The sequence below is a fragment of the Diadema setosum genome, chromosome 22 (assembly GCF_964275005.1).
Source record: "Diadema setosum chromosome 22, eeDiaSeto1, whole genome shotgun sequence".
NCBI lineage: Eukaryota > Metazoa > Echinodermata > Echinoidea > Diadematoida > Diadematidae > Diadema > Diadema setosum.
Genome location: NC_092706.1, coordinates 6,248,967 through 6,275,480, shown reverse-complemented (window position 1 = coordinate 6,275,480; position 26,514 = coordinate 6,248,967). Strand labels below are relative to the sequence as shown.

The window sequence follows — 26,514 nt, the reverse complement described above, 5'->3', positions numbered from 1 at the left end:
TCTCTCTTTCTCTTCATAGCAAAATTGTATAAAATCACTATCCTACAGAACCAGTAAGAATTTAATGACAAAAGCTTGGCAGTATTTTTCCACCAACAATTCAGATTTGTATATTCGTGCAATGTTTACAATTTTCTTGTCAAAATTATCATTATCAGATTTCGGTGAACAAAGATTTTTTCGTAAACAAAACGGTAACAAAGTTTTTTTTTTTTCAGGTATACAATGTATATTAATGTACCATTCTTATAGATATAATACGCACATTTCAGTGTTTGTAGCATAAAGAACGTTGTTTTTTTGTGTGTACTGCAATATCTTTACTGAGAATACCTTCTATAAAATTATCTACATTCTCACAGCTCATTCCCGTATGTCTATATGACCTCATGTATTCCCATATGTACAACTCGGTTCCCGGTAGAGATGCTTTTGCAAATATCATACAGTGATCACATGAATTATAAGAACTATTCATATATCTGGCACATCTAAATGTTTCTAAAAACTCAAATCCTTTGGTGTCATTCTTAGTCAGTCACATTGTTTTCTATCAGCAACAAAATCGACATGTACAAAACTACATACAACATAATCAGATCTCTTGCAGAAAAAACGTGCAGACATATTAATGTACTACTGGATCTCTCTTTTTTTCCAACAGCTCAGAGTATTTTTAAGACGAATTTCCTGTCATGCGATCTATAAAGTGTACAATACAAACAGCTGCAAATCGGCAACACTTAAAATAAAAGATTATTCGTCATCTTATAAGTGATTTTAACTCTGTAAGCAAAGCAGACGAATCAGCTGCTATCTACTTTTCTGAGCCTTAACGTCGACCAGGACAATGTACTATCAGTTTCAGAAAAAGCTGACTGTCGATTTTTACGACAGACAATGAGAAAATGTATCGTTCTACTCGAATTAAGTTAGCACTGTAATGCAGCGATGCTTCTTTTTTTTTAAATATAAAATCACCATATTAGACGTTTTGATATATTCTATGCACCATGTGCTACGATACTATACTGTCATATAAACTCTTATATTCCTTTCTGAAAGACCTCTTTGTAACCTGCATTTCAATTTCAATCACATTCAAAACTTCAGCTATTGTCTCCGCTGTTAGTTCGAATCGCGGGAGACGGAATGCTCTCGTACCAATAATCATGTCGGGCATATTCTCCAATATGCCCCCCTCAACGTCACACGCCGCAAAACCCTTTCACCTGTACGGAAATACTTCAACTTCTAATTCGCTTTAAGATTGCACTGGAGACGTTTCAGACATTTCCATGAGATTTTAGCGCCCTGAATACATTTCGTGACCATTTCTGGCCATCTGCTTTTCATCCGCGCTTCAATTTCATATTGCGAATACCCGATTTCTTTTTCTCCCTGTCAATAAGGTTTAATTATCCGGTGTGCTCAGAATAGAGCCACACATTGCGATGCTGCATCATTCATCCAGAAATAACAGAGAAAACTTCTAAAAAGAAAAAAGAAAAAATAATAATACTACGGTATGACGCCAAACTATACACACACGCACACGCCGAGACACACACTTTGTATACTCCTTTTCACAAAATAAACGTTTGCACACACACAAACACACCATCTCACACACACGCACACACACACATACCAGAAAAAAAAAAAAGAATTGGTACACACAACATTGATACGAGATCACCAGACTGTGCATGGCAGTTAGCATATTATAACAATTTGCATAAAGCCTGGTTGTTCCTCGCCAATCAGAACAGACAATCAATGGTTATATGATTTGAGGACACCATTTTTTTTTTCCACGTTGGTACTAAAAATTTAACAATATTGAATGAAAAAACTTAAAAAAGTATCAATTTCGATTAGAAAAAAAAAGTAATGACATGTGACAATCACAGGTTTGTATAATCATGTGTTTAGAAGCAATAACACTATCATTTTGTAATCTAATACGATATATAAAGTGCTCTGTTTTCACTCATTTGATACCCCGAAGTTTTAGTAAGGCAAGTTCGGCTCGTAGGTTTTCTCGATGGTTCCCGGCACGGGTGCGGCTCCCTCAACCTTGAGGGCGCACAACCGCTGGCGACCCTTTTTGCTGAGGACGCGAAGTTCCGGTAACTGCATTAGCATACGCGAGAGGAAGTTGGCGCGCGTCTGCGCACTGGTGTTGTAGGTCACGTGGTCATTCAGGCAGCTGATGATTTTGTTTTGAAGCTGGCTGACTTTCTCCGGTTCCTTGAGGCCATGGCGTTCTGAAGAAACAATTAAAAACCAAAAACAGATGGATGAAAATAAAGCGATATTTTTCTTTTTGCTTATGAAAAAGAAAATATTGTTGAAAGTTCAAACACAGTTATACCTTTCAGTTTACTTCAGTTAAAACGCATTACCCCTCTCCCCTGTCACGAGAAACCATGCTTATTCAACACTTCCTCGTCGCTACCACGATGAACAATTCAAAGGGGAAATTCCTTAAGTAAAATAAGATTTCTTCTAGGGTTTTCGGCATCATCTGCAGTTAACAAGTCGAAATTATCCATGTTCGAATTTCTTCTTTTTCACTCATTCGCATCACTCTTGCTCTCTTTCTTCACGGTGACAAACATAACTCTCTGGCAGAAACGTCAAAAACATAACAGCTATGGCAATCGAACTTTGTACGTTGTTTTGCCACATAAAATGCAAAATAGCTGAATGCCAAACAAGTCTCCGAATTCTATTCTCGGGAGATTTCTGTACATGGCTTCGCTATAACTACTTCTGTCAATGTATTTATCATCAAGAGATGGAGATGACGAACAGTGGACATGAACCAACTCCCAAGATAAGAAAAACAAGAATCCCTTTCTTCAAGACTGCTCGCCCAAGAAAATGGCTTCCCCTTGATCTTCAATGGCCAGACAGTTGGCTTCAGAGATCGGACGATCAACATAGCTAAGAGAAATATGTGCTTATAATAGCTGATGTTTGTTTTTTATTGTTGGTGGTCGTATGGCGATGGTTATGGTGTTTTATCGGACATTGAATTGAATTGAATTGAATTGAATTGAATTGAATTGAATTGAATTGAATTGAATTGAATTGAAATGAATTGAATTGAATTATTAGACATTAGCTCACAATACTGGTTACACCGAAATAAAGAAAAGGTACTCTCTAGTGGAAAATGTGGCTGTGGTGTATCAACCACATAGGAGCAGTTAGGCCGTGTTGCTGTTGTTGTTGTTTTTATTTCAGCAGCAGCAGCCGCCCTTAGCAAAGAGGAGGAAGGCAACATTCGATCACGACACCTTTGCCCCGCCCCTTTTCTGTCCCCACCGTCTTACCTGTGACAAGGACAAGTGACGATAGGCAGGCGAAAGATGAGATGTCGATCTCCAGTGACGACAGTACTTTTGAAAATGCCCGGATGTCATCTAGCCACTCGCCGAATCCGCGTTCGCACTGCTGATTGTGTAGCACGTTGCCATTGCAGAAGACGACGTACGGATCTTCAGGATTCAGCCTGCGCGAAATAGATTGTAGAAGGAGGGGTTAAGTGGGTCAGTGTTCATCATTTCTAAGCCGCCACTGATGACAAGAGCACTGAACATTGTCTACCAATACTCTAAAAAATACAACATTAGAATTTGAAATTCCCTAGTACAAGTAGGACTGCTTGAAAAAAAAAAAGATTGCTGGTTAGCGAGTGGGTTAAGAAGAATAATCTAATATTGAGATAATAAATACTAGTTAAGTTTTCGACGTTACTCTGAATGGTTCGTTGGTGCAAAGCAGCATAAGTAATCATTGAATAAAACTTTGCTTTAATTTGAAATATGTTTCATTGATAATTGCTTTCCAGATAAGCTGTCGATAAATTTAGTCGAGTCCCAAAGTGTGCATCAGAGAAGACTTAAGTCGCATTTACCTGTACGCCATCTTAAGTACGAAGAGTTCCAGACAGGACGACTGAAATAACAAGTCTTGATCCTCTTTGCATAGGTCGCTGAAGCCTGGTATACGCTCCGCCCATGACCTGATGACGTCAATTGAGGAGCAGAAGTTGTCGTAGAAGAGTTGCAGCTGCTCGTTGTCCGGTGGCGGTGTAATGACGTCACCCGGTAGTCGGAACTGCGGAGGAGAGAGAGATTTAAGGGAGGAGAGGCTCGGTGAGATCCGACGGGAGAGGAAGGCTTGTGTAATTCCACAACGTCCCAAGTGCGGCGGACACGGAACACTTGATTAATCTTTTATCTACGACCTAAAAATGTCTCGATACCCGCTCGTCATTCGCTTGGCCGACTTTCCTGAGAGCAGCCGTTCCTCCCTTCAGAGGCTTTGCCAAGCGAAATTGATTGCGGTGTGACGTCATGACAAATTCGCCCCCCCCCCCTCCCTCTCGTTTTGCAAGGGAGCGATGCGGCATCTGTGTTTATTTTCGTTTCCTCTCTCCCTCCAAGTGAAACGATTGACGTCACACCGGCGGACATTGACGTCATATCAAGGCAAGAGATTTATCACTTCATCAGTGCGTGCGAGGGTGCCTCGCGGCTTAATAATTGGAAGTGAACGTTGTTCGGCCGCCCCATCTATGGTATTTCCTTTCTCTTCCGGTCCCAGTCTAGGCAAGGCGACCGCAATGCCGCTCATACATGAAAATTATTCAAATATTAATGGTTCTTTGATAGTCTCGGAGGGAGGCGGTGAGCATCACTGATTTTTTTTTCTTTGGAAGGCAGAACGTGACTTGTTCACATGAGGACATTCCTCATGATGCTAAGAATACTTTCTGCTGGAACGGAAGCGTGTCTCTTTGGAGCACGACCAGCTCGTGTGTAAACATGTCTCTCCCCACGGCACAACATGTACTCTCGCTGGCACTTTTGACATTCAACAGGATGACATTTTCTTGTGCCAAATATCATATTTTGGGGCATCAATGATGTTTGCCGCCCGATGACGTCAAAACTCTAAATACAGATATTATTAGAATTGTTGCACGGTGGTCGTAATTATAGTTCGATTAAAGAGACGGCTTCAAAGCCTTTTACCTCATCGTGACTTAAAACGAGGCAATGGAATACAAAGAGGATCGCATTTTGAAATTTTGGGGTAGTGGTACTGAGAGTGCCCCCCCCCCCCTTGCTGCTACGAAGTAAGGGAGAAAAAAAGTGAATAGACTTACCGAACTGTAATCTCGATTAGCCTTTGCTGGTGAGGCATCCACATGGGCTCTGACCAGTGCTGTGATGAGACTGACCGGCGGTGACGGTGGGGAGAGGTCCTGCGCGTTCCGCTGCTTCGTTGGCAATCGTCCCCGGCGCCCGCGCAGGTTATCGGTTCGAACAACTATCGGGCAAAAAGAAATGAATAATCAAAGACTTTCATTCACACGACACTGGCATCTGTATATTAGGTATTTTCATTCTTGTTCAGTATTATTTTGCTGATGTCGAGTACAGCGCGGGAACATGACTATATAATGTTACCTAAATATTATGACTTGATAACATTGTTAAAACGTTTTGTTGGTGGTCACTTTTTTTGCATTTTGCTTTCTTTCTTCTTTATCATTCATCTTTGCAGACAGCACTACTCAAAGACTTGTATGCATGTATACGAAAGGACACGATATCAACCTGCTACCTTGGTTTCAAGTCCAGATAGGTTATTGCACGTACCAACCCTTTCCATTAAAAAGGTGAGAGACAAATTAGTGTTTAATGTGGAGTATTTACCACCTTTATATTACGTAACTCACCTTCTTTGACCATGCCCACCGCTAGACACTTCTGAAACCGACAGTACTGGCAACGATTTCGCCTCCTCTTGTCGACCGTACAATTCTTGTTGGCCAGACACACGTACTTGGCATTTTTCTGTACTGTCCTCTGCAAGAATGGACGCAAAGATACACAAACGAAAAACTTTAATATATAAAAAGCTACGAAGATATATATGATGTAAAGAACTTGGAACTTCTTTCAAAATTTGTGATACATCTCACTTCTTCATTTTTTTTTTTTTTTTGGCTGACTTTGGTGTCAGACAAATTATACATTATTTTCTGTTCAAGCGGACACAGGCTGTTCAAACGGTCTAAGATTAGCCAGAACTTAAGAGCCAAACATTGTATACAAATGTCGTATCTGGAATTTGCTGGGGACGTCAGCGTACTGACATCCTGAATTTAGTGGTTGTAATCTTGAGCAGTGTCCTGAAGCGTCGGGGCGAGTGTTTTGGTTTGGGTCTGTAGCTCTGTTGCCCTGGCAACGTTGTGTCATCCGTCAGGAGCGCCGAGATTGCCACTTCCTGTTCTTACCCTTCCGATCCCCTCTCCCGGCGGCATAACTGTCGGCTCTGAAGACGGTAGGCCCTGCCAAGGTGGCACGGTGCCAGGGCAGGCACGACTTGCCTCTCCGGAACCGTTCAATTGAGCCACTGCCGCGAATCATGACGTCAGTAACCAGATACACGTCGTGGAAAAAAACCGCGAAGGAGCGTTACGAATCTCCGCTGGGGATTCCTAGACTTGTTATTTCCTCTACAGGACCATATATTCATGCTCTTGGGTGTTTCGGGTAAAGAATGACGACATACCAGTCTTCCTCCCCGTTTGCTGGATAATCCTACATTATGGGATCTCCTGTTTGGCTGTTCGCTCTAATTGCTCACGTATTAAGAGAGTTCAAGCAGCGTTTACAGACGATAGATTGCAGGTTTCTGACACCTTCAATTGCAGCCTGTATCTCGAAACATTGTTGATGTTTCTTATGACATATTCTAAATATTCTCCTGACATTTACCAGGGATGCAATTTGAATCAACTATTTCAATAAATTTGTAAACATATTCATGATGTCATGTATGGGTTTATTTATGTAAGAGAAACTTTCATAAAAGTGTGTTTTTAGACAAGACAGGGTGGAACATACCTTGAAAAATCCCTTGCATCCCTCGCACGTTCGGACGCCATAATGTTGACACGCCGCGCTGTCTCCGCACACCGCGCACATCCCTTCTTGTGAGGGCGTCCTAGGCGGGGTGATCATGGGTCCTTCCGGCGACAGGGACATGATGGGACTGGACTTTCTCGCGACTGCCATGATGGTGTGCTGCGACCCAATGGGCGGATTCGGTGGCATTGGGTAGTGGTGGTGCTTGCCCTCCAGGATCGACGACTCCGTACACGTGGGAAGCTGACTGTCCTGTGTGTGACCCCACACAAAGTGGGGAGGGACGCTCGAGTCTACGGCATGGATAGGAGAGACATCGTGGGGGAAAGGGCTCTCGTAGTAATCGTTCGGCTGAGCTACGGGGGAGTAGGTGCTGTGGGATGTGGTAACGGATGTAGGGCAAGATATAGTTGGGCTATAGGTGTGTTGGTATGGTATGTGATCCGACATGGAGGGGATTGTTGGGAGCTGGTAAGCCTCACGGTCGTACGATTCGGTCTGCGTCGCACTGGGCAAAAACTCAGTCATTGAGCTGAATGGCGGAAAGTCTGGCGAGGGGTCTTCGTAGCTGGGCCTCAAACCTGGAGGCCCGAAACAGTCCTGGAAATTGGGTAGTCTGCTGCTGGTGGTAGTGCACGAGGGCGTACTGGTGTAGTTTGGAGAAAAGGATTCAGGCGTTTGTACAATACACGGCGGTGAGGATGCGTCCTGCTTTGGGGTATATGTTGGCATACTGGCCGGCATTGGGGTAACGGGGGACTGTCTCTGTGGGGACTGGTGAGGGGTGTGCTGCTGGTGGTTCTGCGCCGCTGCTGCCGCCGCCGCTGCTGCAACTCTCTGTGCTTGTTGCTGCGAGGCCTGCGGCAGAGGAGGGGAGGTTTGCGGCTGCGGGTGCTGCACCGGTGGAGGAGGTGGCGGCTGCGTCGCCTGGTGGTGGGGCGGCGACTGGTGGTGATGCTGCTGCTGTTGCGAGGCAAGCGTCGAGTCGGCGCTGATCGGCGGACTTACAGGGCTGCCCTCTGGCTGCTGCGAACTTGGGAGGCTCTCAAGCAACTTGGTTTCCAGTACACTGTACTGGGACGAACCCGCGTTCGGCTCAACGTAGCCTGACAGAAAGAGAGAAAAAAATGTTGATGAGAAAAGTGAATATGACATATAGATCACAAAATGGATGCCATAAAACATTTTATAATAACATTGCCATATCGGTTTACCAATGTCTTGTTTGAAGTTGCAATGTGTGCATTGTGCAAGGGTTTCAAGCACGAAATCCTAACATCAAGTCAAAGACATCTGCATACAAAATCATAACGACAATGGATGAATGAGTCGTGAAAACTGCACGGCATTGCTTATTTCCCTTCTTTCTCTCAGACACAGACTACTTTGCACAAAACAGAAAGAGATCATGAAAGAAAAACTGAAACACTTTTCAAGTAACATGCACAACATGACCACTATAGGCGAAGCTTATACATTCTGCATGCGAATCATTCACAGAGCATACAAAAGCGTGAGCTAAAGATGTAAAGAAAAGAATGAGTTTTTGTTGTTGGTTTATAGCGTGGTTTGGGTCACAACATTTAGTCATGGGGTCATATTAGTTGACAAACATGGGGGAAAGGGGAACGATCGTGGGAGGGCAACCACCCTAATCACTACAAGAAGTCCCAAACTCACCCCTACTACAAACTGGCATATCGAAGCCCTTGATAGAATCTTGATAATTTCGCAAAAAGGACCACGCCACTAATTGATTGTAAGCGTAAATGTACCCGCCCCAACCCGTAAAAACGACATTAACCCTCCCCCCCCCCATCCACCCCGCGCAAAGATGATCCATGGATGAAAACAGCGAATTAAAAGAAAGCCATTGCACAGAAGAGGAAAATGATGAGCAAGTGATTGTGTACTGCTAGTGTGATGAAACGAATAGCCACCTTGGTGAGGTATTGGAGCGCAGTATTACCACCTATGACTTGCAAACATACACACACACATACACACGCACACGCGTACGGAAACCGACAATAGTGTTCAAAATGGACTACTAGTACTGGACTTGGAGCATTGATTTGGTGAAGACCAAGGAGGGATCACTAAACAAGTTTGGTAAAACACCTAACACAGAGTACTGATGGTGAAGTAAGTTAGGCACCTGAGTAGGCGTCGTAATCGCTGAAGTCAAAGTTGTACGTCTGGTACTGGTAGCCAGTGGAATGGGGATAGCCGGCCCCAAAGGCGGTGGGTGCGCCCACTAACATCATGGTCAATCTCGGGTAACCGTACGTTCCCTTGATGGCGCCCCCGCGTGAAGCCGTTTGGGGATCGGGGGTTTGAGGGGCAAGCCGAGAAGAAATCCCTGACGGAGTAGTACTCGGAGCCACAGCTGGCCCTCTGAGTTGCAGCGGCGATTTGAGCCGAAGTGGTGGGGATTCGGTGCGCGCGGGACTATCACTTGGCGTCCGCGCGGGCTGAGACGACAATCTTTATAAGCACCGAATCCGCGTGAAGTTCCCGGCATGCACTTCGAGAACGTCTGGTTCCGTTAATAACCTGCATGATGTTTGTATGCACAGAGGTGGGTGTACATTAAAGCACATGTCCACGTACTCAATCTCTGATCACCCCGTGTTATTCAAAAGGAGTACACAATGTCATGAGCTGAAATTGAAACGGGCAAGTCATAAAGAAAAAAAAAAGAAAAAAAAAAACCCATGCGACAATCATTGTGATGAGAGAGGTGGGAATATCAATATGTATTTTAAATCATTTATTTATGTTTCCTTTCCGTTGAAAAATTACTTGAAACCTTACAGAACGAGATTTAAATGCTTAGTCTTTCTCCGAATGCGAATTCCATTCGGATTACAAGGGCTGTGTGATATACCATATACAATGGATCAATCCAAATGAAGCATCCAGTCATATTATTATCTTGATAATCTAATAATTGATTTCTCCAACTTTCATTAAAATACAGGACAAGAAAAAGAATGACTTTCTAAAACGGGTCACTGGAAGTTTGTGAAATGTTTTTGTTTTTTTCCGAGGTTCATTCAATTTTCTCTGAGAGTGTCTTTTCATTTTTCGTTATTTTGTGAAGTGTTCTTTCAGCACCATTTTATTGTGCAATCATGAAATTCCGAAACAATTTCGCAGTCTCCAATATTCACGACAAACTTTCATAGCAAAGTTTAACGAGGGTTCGCGGCGGCTTTTACTAGGCGGCCTGCCATAGATGCACTGGGAATGAACTGGCATCTAGTTTCTAAGTCAGTGCAGAAGACAATCAGACTGGTTATGCCAAGATGGTAGAAGAGAGATAGAGGAGAGAGAAAAAAAAAAGATAAAGAGGGAGATGGAGAGAGAGAGGGGAAGAGAGGGTGAGAGCTGTTGCAACGCCGACGAAAACGCAGCCGAGATGAATGAAGAAGTGGCTATATCAGGTGCATTCGCAGAAAGGGACTGCTAAATGCGTTCGTTCGAAAGACGTAAATAGCAGAGGAAAAAACGCGCCGAGATCCGAAAAACTGATTTAGCATTCAGTAGTGACGTGGGCGCAGCGAGCTATAGTTGACGCGAGACATACAAAGCAGCTATACGCTATTCAAGTGTTTTCATTCACAGGCGTGTATTCTTAGCGGTAATTGAGAGAGCTGAAAACAAAACGACTGACGCAGGTCTAACTCGTCAGCACATTTCAAGTCTCTATTGTCTTTTATTCGTTTTGTTATGACACAGGTGTGTATGTTATCTCTTCTTCGACGATCAAAATACGAAATCCAATTTTAATCAGACATCACGTCAGTTCAGTGGACAGAGCTTGCTCCATTTGCCACATTTATGCATGCATCTATGACAGAGCGCACGGCAAAAATAGTACAGACCATACAGTTATTGGGATTGTGTCACAGACGTATATGGATGTCAAATTTGGAATATACATTCAGGATTCTGATCAATAAGCCCAATCAGGCGATAGCTGAAACACATAATTGCCCGCCAATTCACTACGCGCCAAAAGAAGATGTCTGCCCTAGGCAGCGCGTCTTCCATAGATACCTCCCGATTATAATAGAGGCATCCAGAAGAAATTGGGCATGAATGAAAGAGGAGAAATATATATATTTTTTCTCTCTCAACAACATCCATAGCTTCAGAGTGCGTAGGTAGATCGGGTTGTGAATTGGCAAGAGTGCACACATTCATAAACTTTGCTCCAAGTGGCGACACTTCCCTCTGTCCCTCTCTCTCTCATTAATTCTCTCTTTCTCACACACACAGACACACACATACAAATAGTCGTTCTATCACACTTTTCTTTCATCTCTCTCTCTCTCTTCTTCTTCTCTCTCGCTCTCCCGCGATGATGGATGGGTTGATGTTGGATGTAAACGTTGCTTTGGCTCTTGCGTTTGACAAACCCTTGAAATCGCCGAGATTTCGGGCGGCAAATCACATCGGGACAAGAGATGGACATATTTATGCACAGGTCGCCAGCGGATTTTTTTCACTCTTTTTTTTTTCTTAATGAAGTGAAGAAAAATGATCAAACACTCTAAACGGGCTTTACATTGAAGGGGCGACCAATATGATGTATGCAGTGCATACACTGTTGCCTACGCAAACCAACACGGTGCGACCCCGTGTTGTGTGCTAATCTAATGGCGTTCTTAAACAGGTAAAGGATTTGGGGAAATAAAGGTGGGTTAAGTGTTTGCACGAATATTCATAAACGTCGATCCATAACTTTGCATCTATAGTGACCTGCTTTAACCGGTTGCATTAAAAAAAAACCACATACACTAAGTTAGCTGCTCTCTTTTCCATTCTCTTAATATGTACTACGACATCACACCATCAGAGAGCCTATTTCTATTTTTCTCCCTCCAATATCTGCAGGAATAATTCGATGGAATCCTATCTACCAAGGCTTAATCCCCGAACCATTTTGCGATATGACTGGGCGAGGGACTAAGCTCATAATTAGATTGTTCATGTGCAGTTCAGCTTCAGTCCAAGCCCGTACAATATTAGCATTCCCTATACGTGATGCTTTTGGGCTGTTTCTCTTCTTTGGAGAGCGCGGTTGTAAACGCGGGTCTATAATATATGCAATATATTCAGTAATCAAAGCAACGATTTATGAACAAACGTTGTCATATGAATAATGTTCTATTGAAGACATTAACATTCATGGAATATAACATACATGGAATATAAGCTATAATTCATGTCTTTGAAGAGTGTACATCATCATAAATAGAGAATGACGACGTATGCTTGCTGCACAATAAGAGTATTTTCTTAACTCATATTCCCTGTAGTTTGCGGATTGCATGATAGATTCCTAATTATGAATATTCGTATACTTGAACGCAACCACGAACAGACACAAACATAATATGTCATTACACATGTATACACACACGCATACACAGAGAGAGAGATTAGGTTTCATATATAGGCCTACATGAACGAACAATCTCAATATTATTATCGCGAGTATATAAGAACATGTACAGAGTGGGTAGGTGCGCTGATCAACATGGCCAGAGATCAGACAGGGGAGCGAGTTTCGCTGCAATATGAAAAATCATCGCATACATGGCACATCAGTGTCTCATGTAAATGATTAATTGCATTATAGTAAACAGTGTCCGTGTGGCGGACCTACCAATAAACCAAGCCTATGCGCCGACGGCCACCGCACGCCGCGTTCAATTAGCCGGGAGAAATATTCCAAGTATGCGCAGCAAGCTTTGGATGGGGGGCCCTATACACCAACTTTAACACGGTGTTGTACAACGCGATATCCCCCTATTCCCTCTCACGCATTTGTCTATATGTGTGTGTGTATGTGTGTGGGTGTGTGTGTGTGTGTGTTTGTGTATGTGAGTGTGTGTAGGTTTGTGTGTGTGTGTGTGTGTGTGTTTGAGCGTGTAAAAAAAAGCACATATGGTTATGTTTACATGTTTACAATTCATAATCTGTCGTATTTTAACGTATCATATATTATATTCGTTTGTATGTTTTCATAATCCTACAGTATGTATGTGCATGAACATGGTTTTATGACAGTATAACGATATGAATGATATATTTCATGTACACCTAAGTCCCTGCATAAAATATCAAATACCAAAGAAATGTGTTATGATGAACAATTAGTATATTTTCAGAGAGTTCGGTCTTACACTCATCAATAAGTCCTCATCACATCTAAGCATCTTTAAAAATTGAGTCAAGAAAGAATCTTCAAAATTGCCATAAAAAAAACATATTTTCCTTCAACAGAGATTGATCAAAGTGGCTTAAACGTTGTGATTCTTTTAGTCAATGAATATTGTGACGCGGAATTCAGAACACTAACTTGTTATAATCAATCAATTTCAGCTCTAAACATTTTCAGGTATATATTAAAAAGTATCATAACGCGAGACAACAATTCATCAAAGCATTTTAAAAACATAAGAATGATGTGTTTGACCACAGCTTTTTAAAAAGAAATACGTAAAAGTGTTTCGTAAAATATGCCATTGCATAAAAGAAAAGTACCATCTTTGACATACAAATTACATGTAACCCGTTTCTTAACCAGACATATAGCAATATACATCCTTATTTATAGTTGAGATAAAATGAGCACTTGATTGATTTTGTGAATTACAAACAGTTGAATCGTTGATCCATGTAACTATAACTTTAGACAAGAGAAGAATATAATATGGTCATCACCTTCTACATGCCAGACTAATATCGCACCAGAAATAATGAGACAGAGGGATTTCCACAAAGAAATTCACACAAAGTATGATCTACAAACCTCTGGAATTAAAAACCAGTCGTCCTCACACAGGCAAACAAGAGTACTTTCCACCAAGACAATTTGGAAAGACGAGAGAAAATACTTGCTATAACACAGGACTTCCTTACCTGTATACTCAGGAAGTAAACAGATCGGGATCCGAGATAGAGAGAAAAGAAGGTATATACACCTTGAACCAGGGCGTCTGGACTTTTTCGAGGAAGAACTTCTCGCGAAGGACGGTTCCCGAAGAAGCAGATCTCCAAAACACCACGGCGGATGCAAATGAAAAAGGACTAATCACGCCAGATGCGGCAGAAAATTATGAATAATTCTTGCTGGTAAACCGACACATTCGAACTCCCTCCTCAATCCTAAACGGACAGGGACTGAAGTACGAGATGTTACCGGCTGGCCGAATAGGCGAGAGTGACAGCAACTCCGTCCCTCTACAAAAGTATAAACCCCGAGCTTTGAAGCTGCCTCACGTAGACTGTCGCCGTTATGACATCAGCAGCGAGCCTGTGTACGCCGAGCTTAGCGCGGACCTGGGACAACGCATCGCATAGGCTTGCGCGTGTAAGTCGTTCGCGTTGACGTCACAAGGGTTCGAGGGTTACCCTCGTATGACGTCAGAATCGACGCTGCTGCAGCGCGTCTCCACAAATAGCCGCGCTAAATATATCTCACTGCCAGCTCTACGGAGATCGTGGAAAAAAAGCGAGAAAGGCAATGAGAGGGGGAGAGAGAGAGGAAGAAATAAAATCAGCGCGAGCGCGGGAACGAAAGGTATACATAACACAACCGTAGTTGTGCGCCACATAATGCGCTTTACCCAGTCTTAAGAAATTCGAACGTGAACACCAAATTCCCTTGCCTTCATCATGCACATGGTATTTACGCAATGCATGATAGACAATGCCCAGACTAATGACATTTCTGAGGGGTATTTCAAACCATAACTGTGTGCTGTCGTCATTAAAAAGCAACAATGTAGACTAACCTTTGGTACTTTAAACAAAGTACCTCTCCTTGGAACAGTATCTAGACTAGAAGAAGTTCAAACCCTTGGGCTAACAAAGAAACAAACTCACGTCTGTCTTATTTATCTATGAATGGACATAGATGCTCTTTCAGCTAACATACACACACCGAATAAAAATCCAATCGCTCTAAGAAACAAAAAACAACTGCAAAATTACTTGTTGACCAGATTCACTGGTGGCGTGTTTGTAAACACGGCGATATTTTCTCCACTTCTGCAGTGTAAAAAAATAAATATACCACATAATTAATTGCTCCGTGAAACCAGACAACGTTAAAGGAGACGACCTCATTATCAGCGCGATGATCCACTCCGTGGAATGACCACGTAGCACTGGTGTGTGTTTTCCCCCCTCATCCCCACTCCGTAGGAGATGCTTCGGTGTATATTATGTATGACACGAGATGTAATTGCAATTACCAGCTGCTAAACGCATCCAGCTCGCAAAGTTGGTGATATAACAATATGGGTACGAAGCTTAGTGTTCTCTCTCCCTCTGTATGAGAAATTAGACTGCTATATTATTGACTACTAAAAGAGAGAAAGGAAAAGATATAGAAAAAATGCATTGACAGGAAATGTTTCTATAAACAAACTAGTTTCGATGAAAATTTGTCCGGTTTTACGCACAAGATCGGGATGCCACAGATTATAGCAGGATTGTGGTATGATCAAATGGTTATACTATGTTTATTTCAGGTGCGAATATATGATTTTGTGAGACCACCATTCTTATGACAGAGTGCATTGAGTTTCAGAACCGTACGCCTCTATTTGTACCGTAGAATGAATCCTTGCTTAAAGTCCTTTAATTATGAGAGTTCTAATATTTCATTGATGGCAGAAAACTACTGCGTCCTTAAAGAAAGACAGAAGCATGTCAGCCCTCCAATAACCCACAACAATTTGATGTAAACTGCATGTGATGGGGAATGCGGCGAAAGTGCAACTACCCAACCAAAGAAACTAATGATACTTGAATGACAGATTGGGGGAGTGGGATTTTAGGGAATACGTATGTACTGTGAAAACTCTCTTCAGCTGTGGGAATTGGAGCCAGCTTTCAACAAAAACATCAAGCACTTGGATTTCAAAAGCTCATATCACTCCATAGCCGTCAAAGTATATAATGTAGTCAGTTTTAGAATCGAGCGCTATGCAAACTATAGAAAACATCAAAGTCTATAACCAGATGTGGCAGATTTTCCATATCACATGTACTTTATAGAACAATTCTTGCCTGACATGTCAGTACCCATAAACGACAATGTCCAACATTATGAATTAAGGACACGAAGAGTTGATAGCATTAAAAAAAAGATAAGTAATGCACGATCTCCGAGTAGATGTACTCCCAGCAACGACAACAACAACAACAAGGAATAAGTGAATATCAACATAACATTGGCATTAGACTTGTTCTATTTATGATGTACGTTTTCTTGGGTCACCTATGCCATTTGCTTGCTATACAACGTACGATACCCAAGGCGTGGGTGAAGCATATCCTTTATGTTTTGAATGACATTTTGGCATTTCGAGAATGTAAATACAGACTTTCTCCTCTTCATGTTTTGCGTGACGTAATCAGTAAGGAATGAAGCCTGCACTTGTACCCTCTTTCAGCTCTTCACAAGAAACTTCGAGAAGTTTCGTGAGTTCAAGCGAACGAATTTACAGTTCTTATGACATCACAAAGTAAAGAGTGATATAGTTTGATTGTGACGGCTGTAAGGTATTGTTTCAAATTAATCAATCAAAAGCAATGATAAATTCAACTAAGCAAGATAAACTTGTCTCAAGCTGGCCAAACAAGGGAAATCAAACGAATCACTAAACCACGTAGTGATTTATAAATTGTTACTTTTGGAGGGTAAAGGTTCTTAACATTATATTCTGATAAGGATTCCGTCCGGATTAAAAGATAACCATTTGATAAATCACTTTTATGCTTGATCATCAACATCCCCTGCACAGAGCCTGAAGCAAGCTACGTTCTACGATGGGCTTACAAAAGAGCAAACCATGCATTCAATAAAATCGAATGCACAAGGTATATCCTTATCAAAAACTGATGGTAGTTCGTTATTTTCTTTGCTCTCAATATCATTTACCCCAGCCATCAATGACCCTATTTTCCATTTCTTGCGAGAAGTATTTACCAACTGATAAAAACAGCTTAAACGTATGAGATTCGAGGCGCAATAGTGGGCATCGGAGCTTCATGCGCTATCTAATACTCAGACATCATAATAATTGGTATGAAATTTGTTGACAAATGAATCAATTCGTACCCTGCATTTGCTATTTGATGGGATATTTTTTTCGAATTTGTGTATCAGCTTTAACGAAAAAAAAAAAAGAATCAACATTAGAAAGACTAAGATATCGAATAAGAGCTACATATTAGTAAGGCAGAGAGAGAGAGAAAGGTCAACGTCTAACCAAATTTATGTAGGGCCTATACCATGAGGCACCAAATAACACAGTGAAGGAATGGTAGTAAGCTCAGGTATAAATTTCTCCCTCCTAGCAAAATAAAAAAAGAAATACAAAACAAAGGAAAACGTTTGGTTGGAGTGCATTTCGCAGTGACCGTGAGTCAGATATACCTCTTGCACACTGGTCAGCCTAATGAAATATCTAGAATGGGCCGTTTCACTGGTCAAGCAATATTTAGGGTAGTTAGTACAAAAAAAAAAAAAGCTACCAAGAAACATACCAAAGAGCGGGCAAACATACTTGTTCACACTGGTACTGCTGCCACTGGCTGGGTGATGCATGAAACCAAACATCGCATGCGGGGCAGACGAAAAGACAGAGTCGAGATTTCCAGTTCAGGCAGCAAAGATTCCACCAGAATGAGGAAATCGGTGGAGGAGAATCCCTTTTTATACTCAAAGCAAAGCTCATCACAACAAAAACATCGACCACGATATCTCGATGAGAGAAGAGGCTAATTAGGAATGAACAAGAGGGAGGGTGTACGAATGACACGAAGGATTCGCACATAAATTTGTACGGCTTCAGGTATGACTTCAAGAGTCTGTGCCATTGGTCTTTTGATATCACTAACGTGAGAGGTTGTGCAAAAGGTTACCGAAGACGTAAAGTCTGCCATCGCTGCCACTTGTTGTCACTCTCACAAAACAAGTAAATAAGGCTATACTGCGTGGTTTACCCATAGGTCTGGGAAACTTGACAGCAATTATTGAACATTAACGCCATTAAAATCATACGCATTCTACACTTTTGTTCATAACGGCGCTTCAGATTACGGAAATCCACGAAAGTGCGAAGCTGTCCTGCAGGACCGATTATGGCACAGTATCACCCTATGGAAGATGCAGGAAAGGGAGCAAAACTACGGGAGGAGGAGACAGTATCACACCTAAAATGATATGCGTGCTATAGAAGTACTTTCAACTGACATGATGACCAGGGCTTTCAGGTACTATGTCTTAGTCTGTGTGCCTTTTCCAGTGATTCACAAGACGAGGTAATTACAAGGATTTTGCGCTCTTCCTCCTTCCAAAATCAGTCTCAGTTACATTTCTCTTCAGAACTGGTGAAGCGAATCTTTGATGTTCATCAACAACCATTTAGATAAGGAATGGGTTATATTTTCTATAATACCTCGGAATGTTCCTCCTATCATTTAGATTTAGAGTTGAGATAAAGCACATGATATGTATAGTTGATGTTCAGATTGCATATAATGAATCTATCCATGTATAGTTCGAGGTATCATCGCTGGCACTTGCACCAAAAATGGCTATACATGTACTTGCAGTTAAAATGATTTTAATAACTTGCAGTTCTCCATTATGGCTTCTTGCCATCAGTTTTGACTGGGAAACTCTCAAAACAGACAGAAATGAAGCCATACAATAAACTCAGCTGAGTCGTGTGAGAAAATAATAAAAGCCTTCCCACTGTTTATATTTTGCGGGCTTGTAAATGCACCATATACTATAAAGCTACAGCACTGTGTTGGTAAAATAATAATATTACTAGTATCGTATATGAAAATGAGTATTGAAGCTTGAGATACTGAATACGTTGTCTGTAAACATACAGGCGTCTCGTAATTTTGGTCTCTTGTCTACTTGTGAAACACCTTTTCTTTGATAACTTCTTCTTTCACGAAGCCTTACAATGTCTAATGTTTGTTGACTACATGTGACCTTATATAGCTCTGTCAGAGTGTCAACATCACCTTAAATTATTTTCATTGCATATGAATAGACAAACAAGACGTGGGAATGGCCGCTAACGGTCATGACGGTTGGTATTCTTTTTTTCTCCTCAAAATATTCACCTGTATGTTGCTTTCCAGATGCTAAAAGACAGTATAGTGCATATCTCTAAACTCTAAAGGGGGATAAAACCCAATTATGTTTGTGAATTGAGTGAATGCAGGTGAATTTTGTGGAAAATCGGACGATCCGTTCAAAAGTTATAACTTTATTCCTCGAAATAGATTCGTACACTTTTCTGAGAGCGTTTCTATCACCACCATGACCACGCTTCCCTCGATGATGTCCGGCTATAGGTGCATGGTCCCCGTCTGAACATTACGACAGAAGGTGCTTGTGCCACTCGTAATATAACAGAATAGAAGGGTGAGAATTTTGATTTTGAAGGGATGAGCGTGATAAAGATGTAATAACATATGCGTGTGAAGACAGGGCGTACGTAGACTTTGATCCGTACCGGCCTGGTATGGGAGCTAAATCCCGCTGCGATTCATAATAGATTTCAACGCATCACATCCAAAGAGTTAACGGCGACATTTTCGAGGTTGCGGTGGAGACATAATATCGTTGAAAAAAGCTAATGTTGTGATAGAAGTTTGCCTATACATATATGTTTTATATCATTTATATCTTTTTATCTACATACTTTTGTATCTATTCAATACATTTTCCGTAACCCGTGTTCATTAAACGACAAACGCGTGACAGGCGCATGGCAGCCGGAATGCATTCACCTATGATTTTGTTTGTTTTGTTTTGTCAATTTTACATTTTCATGTTGATTTTTTTTTCTTTCATCTGAAACAACCCAACTGGAGTATTAGATAAACAAAATAAAACAATAATTGATACTGCTAGACACAGCCCTATCTAGATGTGATCACAATAAATGATCGTACAACTGCTTTTCCGCAGAGGTCGAGAACAAAGTTAACGTGAGTTTGACAATACCATATGACAGAAAAGCCATATCAGCTCTAATGCACGGGTGCAAAGTTTGAAAGGTAGGTTTTTTCTAATGCGTCCGTTTATTACCAAAAATAAACACACAAAAAAGCCAGCTGCATGTATAAATTTTGGACGTGATAAAATCAAAATATCCGTATCAATTTTGTTACCCTTACAAGCGGCGATCTTAACTCGCGCGCGTTTCGTAAAGACCGTGAATGTGCACAGCTGACTGCAGCGATGTATGTGGGGAAGCCATATTCGTATACATAACAGATATGTCATTAACTTGGGAAGGTAAAATGAGTGTGAGGTTCGCACTTTGATGCATTAACACGTTGAAGAATGAACAAAGAAGACGTAATCCATATACGCGTCTAGCAATATTTTGAAGCCATATACTTGCTGAAGACCTTTAAGATTTGCCGGCATTTTACAGAACGTCAACAACATTTTTGTTTACGACTTCACGCATTTCTAGCCTTCATATCATGTTTTGAAAAAAAAAAATGAATACAGAGAAAAAAGAAAGAAAGGGAGAGAGAGAGAAGGAGTAGAGATAGAAGAGCGAGATAAACAGATGATAGAGAGGGAGAGATAGATAGAAAGATATATAGGCAGCTTATACAAAAGTTTGGCTCTATGGCACTGGTTTAAGAAGTTTATATCTACCACAGATTACTGGAGGCATATATTTTGAACTGGTATTATTCTCACAAAGAAAGAGAAAGAGGGGGGATTGGGGTCGAAAGTGAGAGGGATTAGGAGGGGAAAAGTTGGAAAATAAACTTTTGAGTGACTTTTGATCTTTTGCTGTCAGCTATTAGTTTCGGACTACAATAATTTGACACAAATGCAAACCAGTTGCTGTTTTGTTTTGTTTTGTTTTGTTTTGTTTTGTTTTTTTTTTGCATTATGAAGCGAAACTCCACGTGATATCATGGGAAAAGAAACAAACAACAACAACAACAACAAAACTCTTCCCAAAAGAGTGTGTACTACCTTAAATGATGATATGATTATGTTTATCTCTGGTAATGGTACTCGCATGCAGTCTGAAAAAGATTAGGCGTTGGCGGATAGTTGAGACATACATTATGAAGCTTTTCAGCTTCGGTCTAATTATGCTGTATATAGTGGGTTACTCTCTTTCAGCTGTAGATTTGCAGAAAATGACGAAATAACGCTCAATACCTATAACAACAACGACGACGACGACTACCGTCTGATCCCTTTGTTATTTTAACCGACTGTATTGTCTTCACATGGATAGGTAAGAATTCATTACACGTGTTGGGAGCTTGAACATACAATCTATATTACTGCAAAGTCGCAAGATTTCTCTACCACAAACACAGAGTGCACCAATCAAATCAAATTAAGTCATCAAAGTATACTTCCTATACATCCATGCACAAAGAATGGCGGCGAACCTAAGACAAATGGAGGGTACTAAAGGTTGCACGACATGGCAATTGAAATCCAGCCATGGCCTGATCACGCGTGTGGATTGCATACCGTAGTGGTAAGTATGCCTTGCCTTTTATTAAATTCAAGTAAAAGTAGATTTAAATGTTTTGCGGGGTTCCAGCTTTCCCCCCCCCCCCCCATCTTCAGGTTGCTCTTTTCACTGCCCCACATTCCACGTTGTTTTGAGTTGACCTGGGCGATTTCATGCATCCTTCGTTGCGGTATAATGACCAACAAAGTGATGTTTCAAAAGTGCTCATTATCGAAGTCATTTTTGTTTATTGACTCGATAATGTCAAAAGTGGTGAAATACTTTTGAAAAGTTCAGATCAACATATAGACTTATTTTCCCGAGTGATATCATAATTCATGATTATTGCAATGATTGTGGCGTCTAACAAAAATTTGTAGATTGATTGATCAAAAAAAAAAAAAAAAAACTTTAGCGGAGAGGGGTGATTAGGAGTGACTCGATCCATGCTTTACCCCCTCTGGCGATATTACTGTTAGACTGCTTACAGACTCTTGCATCACATACTGAACTCTTCATTCATTTTGGCATGCACACCCAAATGGGGGGGGGGGGGGGACACATCAAGCCCATTCTTTGGACTGGTGATTGCATCTTCGTACAGGGTGAACGAATAGTTGTGATTTTAGTTGCTTTGTGTAATTGCATTACCTCGTGAATATTTTTGTGTTCGTATGTGTGCGCATGCGTCTCATTTTGTTGTTGTTGGGTTGTCTTTTTTTTTTGGAACAAAACTGTATAACCATGCTTCGCAGAGTTCGCGTATCAACTGTCATTTCAAAATATAACACTGAAAAGTAGGGATTAAAGACAGCTCCCCATCATGTCGACGCCAAGTTTACGGCCTGATAGGGGGCTGAAGACTGGCGTAGCTAACCAGTTTCATTTATACTTCCTAATTGCCACGGCCGAGCGTGGATGTACGTTAACGAGGAATCTGAACGACTGATCTCAACGCAAATGGTCGGTTTCCCCCGGATTACCACACTCTTGGCATCGGTATAAAATGTACAAAGTACATTTTTCATGATAATCGCGGGTAGCGAGAGAATTGGCAAGTTGCAGACGAGATGGAGTCTGGAAGAAAATTTGCAAGAAATTCTACGAAGCGATGTCCGGATATTCCGCCGTTCTGCGCGCTGACTCAAAAGTTTAGTTGACGCATTTTCTACTCTTTAATTTGTAATGCCTGGCTTCTCAAAGCAAACAAACCCTACTGAAATATTTACTGCGAGACATTGAATGAAAACCCATCTTTTCATGTACCCATCTCAATCTTGACTAATTTGATTCAGCATGCTAAATCATGCGTTAGATTTCACAGTGAGATAGACCAGAACGCCACGGGAGAGCAAATATGGGTTTCGCCAAATCTGGAGAGCGACTTTATACTGTTGGTGCTAGTAATTAACTTCGAATTAGATTCTGAGGAGGGAAATATGCGAAGTTTGGATTCGCTCTGGAACGCTAGTACTGATATAAGGAGACCCTGACCTGTATAACTGGTAATATGAAGCCAAGCGTTAACAAATTGAAGTTTTCCCGTTAAGGAGAAGGCTACCGCCCTTCTTTGGCAAAAGGAGGAAAGTGATTCAGGTGATTTCTTTTTTTTTTTTTTTTTTTTTTGCTTGCTTGCTTGCTACAAAACGGCCGAAATTTCTCTGTCGTAACCACAGGCACCAGTGCAATGGGATTTCAGTGTTTCTTTTTCAAAAGCTGCATCTGAGTCGGGCATGCTATACGTCCCAATAAAAAGAAATGTCTCTATCTCAGATTTGGATGCTATGTATACTTGCTTTCAGTTTGCCAAAGTTGGGTAGCACCATATATATCACGCTGTGTTCCGGCAAGTGCCGGCAGACGTGTTGACGAGCTGGGGTGGCAGCCCGCGACCCGGCAATGAAAGAAACAGATATGTCACAACAGCTGCCTACTGATCTTAATGCATCGCTCTTAAACCCCCGCTCGACGGCGTCTCATTATGGTGGCAGTCCCGGGATAGGGTCCCGTCTCACACTCCTATATATTTCCTTTCCCTTGCGAACGATCAGCACTGTCAATATTCCACGTCTATGAGCAGAAAAAAAAAAGTTGCGAAGGAAATATCAGTTGATTCATATATGTGACACATCGCAGGCGATGAAAACATCGCGGATTTATATATCCTCGCCCGTGCGCGCCGTCCCGCGCTTTTACCTCCTAGATCCAAAACAGCGCACGGGATGGTTGGGAATCACGTGACATGGGATTAAAGTGCTCAAATATTGGCCTATCCATCACCGGCAGCTCCGGGGCTGAGATTATTCCCTGTGTAAGAAATCGTTTTCTCCATGTGCCAAGAGTCGAGACAGGCTCCTTCGCAATAGGTGATGAGAGTAATATTTTCGCCGTCACTCCTAATCTTTGCACACTATCCAAATAATTATTTAAAAAAATACAAGTTCACTCGAATAGAAGCAAATGCTGCACCACATAAAAGGTAAAAAATACACTCATTGCATCAGCTTCCTTACAAAATTAAAGTTAAACAAATTGCATGAGTAAATGAAGATTAAAGTACCATTCGTAGTAGAAGAGTTCGACAATAATTTTTCCTGTAGTAGAATCTGATTCATTACCGTCGTATAAACAAACATCACGTATATTACTCTGACACGATCTACACTTAAACTATTCTCTTTGTAGCACCACACTTAAACGTCTATCGTTAATATGGAGTGGAGTAAAAGATGTAATCGTTGAAGCATTACACACGTTCAATGTCTGTACATCCCAAGTGCCCTAGAAAAGGCAGCATTCCTTCATATTGAAGCTCGTCGAGAAAATACCCGCCTACACATCCCCGGCTACCAGATCCAATCTTAGGGAGCCCACTTCCATCTATAATATTGGCCTCCGATAAACATCATCTTCAATATACATCAACACACACAAACACACGTCGGCACACGCTCCCACCCGCACGCATACACAAGCGAATGCATCGTCACACATGTGTACACACACACACACACGCACACACTCACAACACACATACATACCTACACAACACACACACGCACACACCACACATACACACTCATAGCGGGGCCCCGGTACACAGTGTAGAGAGCGGTATACAATCACTTTCTCCTACAGCGCACAATATTCTGCCGGGCGCTCCACCGCATTATGAGCAATGCACTGACCGGGTTGCCCCGCATGTATAGGAGGGGGAGCTAAATATGTCCGCAGCTGTGACTGCACTTTCCTTCTCTCCTTCTCTCTACCGTAGACGCATTTTTATTGAGTACGCGGTGTCTTTTGAAGCTCGTGCTGTGCATGGACTAGCAAAGATTGCCACAAAGTGGACATATATTAAAAAATTTGGAAAGTCTAATCTGGCCATGCCGTCGTCAGGGAGTAAACAAATGTCGATCATCCCTCCAGGAACCCCCTGTCTCGCAGGAAGACTTCCGCGGGGGAGAGTTTGGATGGGGGCAGGTTAAGAGCCATCAACTGAGAATTGCTCCTAGTGCAGTGATCCTCTGACCTTCGGGAGAACTCCATGCAAATTGGTGCCAGATCCCATTCTTTGCTTAAATGCTGACAACATAGGACCCTGGTAATGTTGAGCTTTGGCTATAGCATCACTCTTTTTTTTAAGCAAGGCAACACCAGCACACAAGGGGGAGGGGGAAAAAAGCACAGGTAGAAAGTAGCTGAAAATAAGACAAAATACACGAACAAACTTGATCATGGATAAGGATTTTGTAGAGGCATTTTTTTTTTCATAACAAGCAGTAACTGGATGCTCAACAGATGTGGACATTTAAACTCACATGCCCTAGGATACACAACAGACACAACAATACTTTGCAGCGTCCAAAAGCAATACGATTAATTAATTAACGGGACAAATTAGCTTGGGCCCATTTTGTAACAACCTGACATGGAATTCGCGGAAGGGTTAATAATCTCACCCGAACGCCTCGTGCTGGTTCGGTCCACTGTTGCCCACTGTTCCTCGGACTCGTCGCTCAAGAATGTCCCAAAACTCAGCTGTGACGTTGGAAGTAGCACGTGCATGGAACTCGCCATATACGAGCGGCAAATGGCCCGCTTCCAAGGTTTGAAATTTTGAGGACAATCGAGTAGCCAATCGAAGAGCAGGGCTTGGAAGTGCTGATCCAGCCCACCCACCAAACTGCTTGCAAACAGGGACGTGGATTCACCTCCCTGAAAAGCCGCGCGGCTGGGCTACGAGGATCCCTCCAGACCACACAACACAGGCTGATACGAGTAGAGTATCGCAGTGCTAAAGGTGCGGGGCTCACTTGTAGCCAGCCGTGGTAGCAGAAAACGCGGGCTCGCAATCAACGACGCTTCTCCCAAGCTTAGCGGCCTGCAACTCCGGGCCTATATCAATACATCGCCGTGTATATGTATAGAAGGCAATTCATCGCCGTGGTTGACGAGAAAAATACGAAGACCCCCCAAAAGGCGCCCCGAACAACGTCATCGCGAGCGAGAATTGTCGTCATGCATTCCTTAATATCGCCGCCAGCCAATCAGCGCGCACCGATCTAATTGCTTCTCCCGTGCACGGCAAGCAGACGGGATCGGCTCTGAACGACAGCCGTGTGACGTCACACGGTCTGCTTGCGACCAACCAGAAATTTGAGTAATTATTCAACGTCGACTGAGCTATATGCGGACTGGATTTTATTAGCATGCGATTAGCGACGCTAAAACCGATGTCTCGCCGTCCCAAACGGAGTTTTTACAAATATAAAGCAATAATCCTGGTGACCTGGTTCTCCAAATATTCCATCAGAAAATATATTTCACCGAAATGTTCATTTTCATTTCTATTCTAAAACTGATACTGCTATAATCCTACATATATATAGTAATCATCACTCAGAGCAATTTTGAAGTTCAGTGGCAAAAAAGTCGCTATTTTGCATGTATGTTCTCTTCAGTTTATCAACGACTGTTGTTTTATTCTCTGC

The 26,514-nt window shown here is 41.9% G+C and overlaps 1 protein-coding gene across 1 annotated transcript; it reads right to left on the bottom strand.

The window, feature by feature from the left end:
* Positions 1-1,989: 1,989 nt before the first annotated feature.
* LOC140245091 (nuclear receptor subfamily 4 group A member 3-like) lies at positions 1,990-25,600 on the bottom strand. The gene is made up of 7 exons (XM_072324689.1): positions 25,483-25,600; positions 6,936-8,062; positions 5,762-5,891; positions 5,186-5,349; positions 3,929-4,131; positions 3,345-3,523; positions 1,990-2,270 (listed from the first exon to the last, which is right to left on the bottom strand). Exons 1-7 carry the CDS (start codon positions 25,598-25,600, stop codon positions 2,014-2,016), a joined length of 2,178 nt encoding a protein of 725 aa, XP_072180790.1. The 3' UTR covers positions 1,990-2,013.
* Between the last annotated feature and the right edge of the window lie 914 nt (positions 25,601-26,514).

Bases quoted from the DNA above. Each gene is read 5' to 3' on its own strand.
- LOC140245091 (XM_072324689.1), bottom strand. From the start codon at position 25,600: ATGGCGAGTTCCATGCACGTGCTACTTCCAACGTCACAGCTGAGTTTT. The intron at 5,350-5,761 runs GTGAGTTACGTA...TTTGCCCGATAG, and splicing joins GGTGGGCATGGTCAAAGAAG to TTGTTCGAACCGATAACCTG. The intron at 4,132-5,185 runs GTAAGTCTATTC...TCTCCTCCGCAG, and splicing joins CTAATCGAGATTACAGTTCG to TTCCGACTACCGGGTGACGT.